The following is a 9165-nucleotide window of genomic DNA, read 5'->3' on the forward strand; positions in this document are numbered from 1 at the left end:
TAACCTAAGCCTCGCTCTCTCAGGTTTATGGGATATGCATGAAGCAACTGGAATCTGAGAGAGATGTTAAATCAAGAAGTAAAATCTGTTGAGTGATCTTTCTAGTTGTTTTGTGAGATTGCAAGGGAAGATGATGATGAGAAAAACAAGGCCAAAGACAGCACCTGGGAAATACATGTTTTGGAAACAGAGCAGACAGGAAGAACCAGGAAAGGAATGCTTAGAGAAGCACGGAGTTGGGCAACGGTACATATGCAAAGGGCCACATTTTATGTGCCAGTTACTAGCCAAAGAAAAGTACCTCATGCTCTGGATGAGGGTCAGTTCCAAAGTCATACCTTACTATGGCACCAGCAAAATACTAAGAGGAAGTCATAAATAAGAGCCAACTCCACAATGACTCAGTAACAAAGCTTAAACAGATATGTGGGAGACTGTCAGAGAATTCTTTTCAGAAATAGTAATAATAGCTGAGTCTCTCATGTAAGGGAGAGGATGGCACTATTAATTAAGCCCTCATTAAATTTGAGAGCAAGGAAGCTAAAAAATGAAGGAGCAATAGAGCAGGACCTGGGAGACCTGAATAATAAACCTGGTTCTTTTATCCTACTCAGATGCAGGACCCAGGTCACAAATTCAGCTAAGTCTCCAAAAAGAAAGTTAAGTGGAAGCTTCTTCAGAACACTGGACTTCTATGAAAACCCATCAGTACTGTAGCAAAACGAAAGTAGGAGGGAATGCCCAAACCTTGGGGGAAACGTTATACTGTGATATGCCAATACCAGCAAGGGCATTAAAACACATGCAGCCCTGGCCAGTGTGGTTCAGTGGTTAGAGTGTCAGCCCGTGCACCAAAGGGTCTCCAGGTTGATTCTCAGCCCCTGTCAGGCACATGTGGAAGGCAACCAATTGATGTGTCTCTTTCACATGGCTGTTTTTCTCTCTCTCTTTCTTCCCCTCCTCTCTTCCCTTCCACTCTCTAAAAATCAATGGAAAAAATATCCTCGGGTAAGGATTAACAAAAAAATAAAAACAGGTTGCAGAAGACTAATTACATGGGAACATTTCATAATAGTGTTCACTCATTCAGTGAATTTTTATTGCATTCATAAGTGCCAGGCAACAGGCTAGGTCTTAGGGAATCAAGATGAGTAAGACATGAATAATGCCCTGGCCAGTTTTGCTCAGCAGTTTGAGCATCTGCCATAGGACTGGAGGGTCCCAGGTTCAATTCCCAGTCAAGGGCGCATACCTAGGTTATAGGTTCGATCTCCAGACCGTCATGCGTGGGAGACAACCAATCTATGTGTCTCTCTCACATGGATATCTCTCTCTCTCTCCCCCTCCCTCCCACTCTATCTAAAAAAAAGAAATCAACAGAAAAATATCCTCGGTTGAGGTTTAACCAAAAAAAAAAAAGACACAAATAGCAAGCTTATAGTTCAGAAACAACAATACTGATTCAAGTCATAAATGCTATAATAGAAAATGGTTTTATGGGATACACAGGAGCATTTGATCCAGTCTTAAGGCAAAGAGGGGTTCACAAATGTTTACCAGAGATCAGGCTATCAAAGCTGACACCTGAGTAGCCATGCCAAGGTGAAGGAAAAGCTCAGGACCTAGGAAACAGGCCCAGAGCGGTAGAAGAGAACTATGTGGAATGGTAGAGAGAGATGACAGGAGAGGAATATGCCAGAGAGATTATAAAGAGAGCCCCTGAGGACAATGGAGATTTACATGAAGAGGTGCATATAAAACATCCAACAGGAAGATTTCTGACAGTTGGTTATAGTATTATAGAAAAGCCACATGGACTGGAGATGTATTTGGGAGTACTAACAGAGTAACTAAAGCCACCAGAATACACATGTTGTAGCAGGAAGTATAGATAATCCCCACAGAGGTGATGAAAAGGGCCAAGGATACACCCAACACATCAGCCTCTAAGAAGGTGTCACAGGAATAAAAACCATTCCCCTCAAGCACGGTGATAAAATTAGGTGTCTAACTATATTTAAAATTTTTATGCATTACACATTAAAAATTTTTTGTTTGCATGTAGGAAAAAGACTATTACAATGTTAACAGTGGTTATTCAAAATCAATATAATAAATGCATAATTAGAAGATAATTACAAATTGATCTTCCAAAGTTAAATGGATTTTCCTCCTATTACAGTGTTAAATAACTAGTCCTCAGTCAAACATAATGATAAAGCAAGAAAAAGAGGTTTTTTAAACTGCTTTTGATACAGTTAATTTAATTCTATAGATATAAATTCAAAATTTGATTGCAAAGAAATCAAATTATTTCAGGGGGAGGGGGAGGTTGCTCTTTAACAGCAGTAAAGCACATATCATAGTAATCACAATGGTGTCTGGAACACAACACATAAACCTGCCCCTTTCCCCCACAGCCACTACCAGTCCAGGATGTGCTGTCTCCTGCTGGGTGATAGGTCAGCATGCCTCTAATGCTACCTTTGCCACACCCACCAATGACCTTCCATTTATAGTTTGTACACAGGGTAAGGCAAGTTCTATCACTTTCCCAATGGTCCATAGTTTTGTAAAGTTTAATATGTCACACTCCACAGGACAAAGAAGAATACCTTACAAAAGTATATGATACTGGGGGCGGGGGGGGGGGGGGGGAGAGATAAACCACAGATCTTATATGTATGTATAAGTAACCATGGACACAGATGATAATGCTGGGGGAGGGATGGGGAGGAGGGTGTCAATGGGGGAAAAAGAGAAACATCTGTAACAAAAATAAATTAATTAAAAAAATTAATTAAAAAAAAAACCCAACTATATGATACCGGGAAAATAAACACACTTGCCTCTGGGGACCCCTACAGTCAGACACCCAAGATGAGATGGTGTCTGATCTCCAAAGCAGAGCATTTACTGAGGTATGACCCATAATGGAAACAGGTGATTGAGAAAATGGCACTTCATGGACCTATAATGAAAGAGAAGGCACATGAACAAAATATAGGTATTAACAGCTTTGTTCCAGAATCTGACTCTGCTTGGACATCAGTAATTTAAGTTTTAAGTTAATACTAATATAAAATATCTACTGATAGATAACCTTAAACTAATGAATTCCAAAAAAGCCCACAAGCCGATGTCATTAGATGAGGTCATCTAATGTCATAGTTTTTTTTTTTAGCTTTGGCCTTGGAGGGATTCTGAAGGCCCAAGGATTCTGTCACTGAATGAATTCTGACAAGTCAGATCTGCGTGTTCAATGTTCTCACCTATGAAATAAGGCACAGGGTTAGGCTAGTGGTTTTCAAGCTTTTCTGACTCTGAATCACAGTAAGAAATACACTTTACATTGGGGTATCTGTATATACAAAGTACAGTAGTTTCATGAAACAACATCTTTCCATAGACTAAACTTTGCTATTTTTACCATTCTATTTTATTATTTAAAAAAATGTTAATTGCAACACATGGTCGGCTACCTGCAGTTTAAATGACACTGAATGATCTCTAGGCTCGCTTTCACTACTCTCATTCTAATGCATTTAATACATTTAGGCTTAATATTAGCAAAACCTGCCACCAAGTGCTAAATTTTCTTTTTCCTGTGTTTTTATAAATGGCAACTATTTATATTTATTACTTATGTGTCCTTACTGTTCTGTTTAAGAATCCAGCTCTAGGCACACTTTTGATCACCTACCCAGTGTGCTTTAGAAGGTTGTTATGAAAACCAAATAAATTGATTATATGCATTTAAGCATTTTAAACTGCTGTAACTAAGTGTAAGACATTTGTCAGGTATTCGAGTAACTACTCAACATCTTTATTATCTAGCGGTTTTAAATAAGGCAATGTGATGTAACATGCAGTACTTTCACCGTATCCCAAATGTAAGTGGCAAAATTGCTTTTTAAATATGTGTGCTTTTAATATTTCTAATGAATTTTGAGAGGAACCTCAAATTACAGGACAAATGTACTAAAGACTTGAATATAAAAAATAAAATCAGGAACATCTTAAATGAACGTCTTTATAAAATTTCTGGGGTAGAGAAGGCCTTTTTCTCTACACACCAGTAGACTCAGCAACTTTACCAAGATCAAAAAAAGATGTTATCATCCCCATTATCAGTTACATTAAATTCAAAAGCAACTAGGAAAAAAGTATGTGCACAAATGAGTTTTTTTCTTAAAAAGTTTAACATGTTTTCAAAATGTGTAAGTTACATATATTATACTTGGCCTAGAAATTTCACCAGTACAAATACCTCAAGAAAATAAATTTGTAAAAAATGTACATGCAAAGATGAAGGGAATAGGAGGGACCACACAATAATGCACTGGTTTAAAAAAAAAAAAAAAAAAAAATTAGGAGTTACTTTTTCCCTGAGTATCTCCCATGGATACATGAGGTATGTATGTCAATAAACTTGCCTGTTACAAAAAAAAAAAAAAAATCACAACACATCTAACTATATAACACTAGTCAGCTATTAAAAATGGTGATAAAGATTTTTATTAACATGGGAAGATGACAATATATTCGCAAGATTATAAAACACTGTATAATCTTTTTGTTAAAAAAAAAAAAAGTTACAGACATTTCTCGTCTGCCCAGATATATACCTAAATACTAATAATGGGCATCTCTGGGTTGATGAGATCAGCTAGCTCATACAGTGCCTCTCTGAGAATTAGAACAGGATACTTCCTTTCTCCAGGCTGACACCCATGCTCTAGGGTACACAGCCTTGGTGATCAGAGTGTGGATTTCAGCCTCCACACACCACTCCCCCACCTGCCCTTACAGAGATGCCCTTAGATTGAGATAAATGGATAATATGGATAATTTTCACCAATTCATGACATTCTGTCCTGGCTTACTATTATTATAATAAACAGAAATTTACTATTTGTTGACAAGCATGCTACTTTATTTTCAATTTTGAAAAAAAAGGTCTTGCCTTAATCCTACTAAAACTAATCTGCCCTTATAGAATGTCCTATCCTTTGATAATTTGTGCACATTATCTATTTAAATGCATGTATCAAATAAAATCTCTACCCAACATCATATAATACAACAGACAGATATAGAGAGAAGAAATGTCATTCTAACACAAAGTGAAGACACTAATCACTGGAAATAAGAAGGCAATGAGGAAGGGAGAAAACTAGTCTACAAAAATCAATCCCTCTCCACGACTCGAAAATTCCTTCATCAAAAGTTAGTACACTCTAGAAACAATAATTGTTCACCCCCACCCCCATTTAACTCCGGATGTAAGATGTATTTCCTCATCACACTAGTGGGTTCCCAAAAGACAGTCCTTTAAATAAGAGTCGTGAGTGATTACCATACAGTTAGGCAAGGCATCTGTAAAATAATACAACCGCTGGACTAGGATTAAAGGAGAACTGGGATCTTTTCTTGGCCCTGAGGAATATGTAATTTTACACAAAGCAAAATCACAACTTCTCCAGATCTCATTTTTTCTTCTCTAACACGAGGGTTGGGCTAAAAAAACCTCCAAGGCCCCTTTCAGTTTGTGATAGGACTTAAACGACCTTTCCATCCACTCTGGAGGAGCCGATTTCAGTCAGCAGTAAGAGTTTATTTTCTAAGCCATGCCTAATTTACTCTCTTCATGCTTCTCTTAAAAATGTGCCCAAATAGTTCTCAACTCTAGAAATTTATTCTCACCTAGAAAAAAAAAAGATCTGTCAAGACCCTCTTACAAAACATTTTTCAAAAAGCCCACAAAGAGTAAAATTAGTTTACTTGATTAATTTGTCAAAAAGAAAGAGCCACCCTAAACCAGCAGTACACTGGTGAACTGTTGAAATATTTCTTTTAAAACAAAGAACTCACGCATAGAAAAACTGCTAACAATATACAACCATCACACGTTTCGAAGGCACAGAAAACCAGTGTCATTCAGATAGGATTTACTTTCCCCCAACGAAGCAATTTTTCTAAGAAAGAAAACTTCTGTAATTAAAAAGAAATTAGGAAGGAACCAGGCTTTAAAGGTCTTTTCACTGTCCAAATTCAAGTGCATCACCGCGGCATTCATGCAACCCACACACTTAACACTCACTCGCACTCTCTGCCGGGTTGGGGTGGCAGCGTGGAGGAGTCACAAGATAGCGGCGGGAATGGAAATTTCCTCTCCCCGGGCGTGGGGCAGGATCTGGCTTCCCCGAACCTCTCGGCGCCGCTGGCGCCTCCGCCAGGGCCTCTCCCGGCCGGCGCGCTCCGTACAAAGGAGGCCCGGGCGCTCGGCCCCCTGCACGGTCGGGGCTGGGCTCCGGGCCGGGGTCCCCGGCTTCCGGCGCCGCTCGGGGCGGGAAGCCCGGGCAGCACGTGCGCTCTGGGTCGGGAGGAAGAAACCTGCGCGGCCGGGCCGGGGCTGCCCGCGGTCCCACGGCCTCGGCCTCAAGCGACGGCCCTCCCGCCCCGCGAGAAATGAATGGGCCGCGCTCCGCCACCACCCGGGTTAGAGTCTGGAGGCCCCGGGGCGAAAACCGCTACGGGCGGCGAGGGCGGTTCCTGGGGCCCCCAGCGCGGGGAGCCGCCTCCCGCTTTCCTTTCCCATCCGACCCCGCCCGGCGCCCCCGGACCGCGGCCGGCCCCGGACGCCCAACCGCCGCCCGCTCACCCCAGCTCTTGGCGGTGCGCCCCAGGAACTCTCCGGTGGTCGGGTTGTAGATGAAGCGTTTCCACTCGGCCAGGCTCTGGTTGAAGGACTTCTTGTCTTTCTTCGTCATGGTGTGTGCGCCGACGGCGAGGGGAGCGGCGGCCGCGGGGGTGGAGGCGGCGAGGAGCGCGGACGCGCGTCGCAACTCAAGCGGCGCAGCCGGGCGACGGCGGCAGAAGGTGGAACGGCCGAGGACAGCTCCTCACTGCCGAGCGCACTCAAACCGACTGCGCCGGCACCGAGCCGGGCTGCCGCTGAGGCCGCGGGGAACCTGACGTCTCCGCCCGCCGCAGCCAATCCCCACGCCGCTGGACCCGCGCCGCCGCCGCCGCCGCCGCCGCCGCCGCCGCCGCCGCCGCCGCCGCCGCCGCCTCCCGCCCGCGGCCTGGCGCAGCCCAAGGCGGCGAGGAGGCCCCGCCCCGGCCCCGCCCCCTCGCTGGCCCCGCCCCGCTCCGCCTAGTGATCCCCGGCCTGGCTCCGGGACCGCTTCGGGTTCCCTCTAACCTGGCCGGAGGAAGCAGAGACTACGCAGAGCAGCTTTAAAAATCTGAAAGGCTTAATAAGAAGCAGATTTATAAGAAGGAGCAAAAGGTGGCGTCCGCCACTCGCAGGTTTCTCGGGAGAGTCTGGGGAGATGCTGTGGGCAGCTGTCCTCTGGGCTCCCTGCCTGCGGCGGCGCGGGGTAAGCAAAGCAGGGAAACGACTCCACTCTGCCATAGACGTCCTCGCGCGGGAGGGACTTAGCCTTCGTCTCCAAGCCGTCTCCAGGGGACCTCCTTTGAGCTCTGTGACGTGACTAGGATAGTCCGCTGTGTAGACCAGTGTGTTAGACGTGCTGCTGCCCAGAGAACGTCCGTCCTTGGCTCTGCCGACGGACTTAACCCGGAGTCTCGGGTGAATGGGGATTTCATTCTCAATATCCCAATCTCAATTAAATGGAGCGTAATTTTTCTTGTTTTTCAGAATTGATCAAGGAAGTCAATATACAGTACATTTCCTGAGGTTCTTGTCAACCAAAAGCCCTCTGCTTTTTCTCAGACACTGAGACTCTTCATCCACAGGAAATCAATTCTTCCTTTCGTGTTGATGCCGAAATAACGTTCCCGGCTTCTCAGCTTTCCCTCTGCAGGGAACCGTCCTCTCTCTCGGTCGGAGCCGAGGGTGCAGTCCACCCTTTCCTACGCGAGACGGAGCTGGAGAGAACCGTGCTTGGCGACTGTTGTGACAGGGTGAAAAGAATTCAGGAGCTTGTGCAGAAGGTGCAGGAAAAAGAAATGGAGCACTGCCGCCTATGTTTTAGTAGCAAATAAAAATTATGAATGAAGAAATGTAGCACACATGTTAGTGTTTGGAATGATGCATTATAATCCACCGGGAAGTTTAAACAGCCTGCAAACGTTAAAGGACTAAATGGATAACAAAATTCTGGCATTTCTCATTTCCTCACTTTGCGAATCAAAGCTAGGGATTAGGAATTACGCCTTTCACAAGTGGAAGAGAGAGGAGAATGTAATATTATAAAGTGATTTTTCCCCCGGTAAATTTATAATTCTGACCTTGGGAATAACCAAAATCCAGTTATTTCTTTGAGCCAGTGAAATCAAAACATTTGTAGAAGCATTTTGTATGTCTTTAATTCTCACCCTAGGATATTTTCTATTTATCTTCAGATAGAGTGGGAGGGAGGGAAAGAGAAAGAGAGAAACACTGATGTAAGAGAGACATTTCCATTGGTTGCCTCCCACACACACACACACCCCCCACCACCACCACCAGGGCCGGGGATGGGGCCCAACCGCAACCGAGTTACCTGCCCTTGGCCTGAATCAAACCCATGACTCATTGGTCCACAGGCCCACGCTCTAACCGCTGGGCCAAACCAGCCAGGGCTGTAGAAGGATTTTGTAAAAACTGGCATGAAATTAGTATTAGAAATAGCAAAACATTGTGCAAGTAGACTACAAAGTATTTCTTTAGTTCATAAGCAAGGCTGAAACAGAATTTAGGTATGGAAGTAAACTATTTTTTACTCATTAAAATATAACTACAAATTAGAAGAAAGCTAAAATACTGATACAGTTGATAATGGGCTTTTAAGTTCTGGTAAGAGATACAGAGTCTGTTGGAATAAAATACAAAATCCATCTGCTTTATTTATTTTGGGTGTGCACACACTAATAGCAAGCACACTGAGAAATAATTACTTGGCACACACAAAGAAAACATGGTAAGCAAGAACATAAAATAGTGTTTCAAAGATATTGAATGCTGTCAGACATTTGTAGTTTGTATATTTTTAATCATCCTCACCCGAGGACATTTTTCCATTTTTTGTTCAGGTAGAGTGGGAGGGAGAGAGAGAAAGAGAGAGAGAGAGAAACATCGATGTGAAAGGGACACATCGAGTGGTCGCCACCCACACAACCAACCAGGGCCGGGGACAAACTGCAACCGAGCTACGT

At 43.6% G+C, this 9165-nt stretch overlaps 1 protein-coding gene across 2 annotated transcripts in view; it reads right to left on the reverse strand.

Moving 5' to 3' along the window:
• The window catches only part of ATP1B3 (ATPase Na+/K+ transporting subunit beta 3), a 43237-nt gene extending 36391 nt beyond the window's left edge, over positions 1 to 6846 (reverse strand). Inside the window, exons 1-2 of one of the 2 annotated variants that reach the window (XM_036266482.1) lie at positions 6665 to 6767; positions 2850 to 2971 (exon numbers count right to left, since the gene is read on the reverse strand). In XM_036266482.1, the coding sequence (XP_036122375.1) occupies positions 2850 to 2913 (64 nt within the window). In that variant the 5' untranslated portion in view covers positions 2914 to 2971; positions 6665 to 6767. Of the gene's footprint in view, positions 1 to 2849; positions 2972 to 6664 lie in introns of both variants that reach the window. The other variant, XM_036266481.1, reaches the window with a different exon arrangement.
• Between the last annotated feature and the right edge of the window lie 2319 nt (positions 6847 to 9165).

The sequence above is a fragment of the Molossus molossus genome, unplaced genomic scaffold, assembly GCF_014108415.1.
Source record: "Molossus molossus isolate mMolMol1 unplaced genomic scaffold, mMolMol1.p scaffold_m16_p_18, whole genome shotgun sequence".
NCBI classification, from domain to species: domain Eukaryota; kingdom Metazoa; phylum Chordata; class Mammalia; order Chiroptera; family Molossidae; genus Molossus; species Molossus molossus.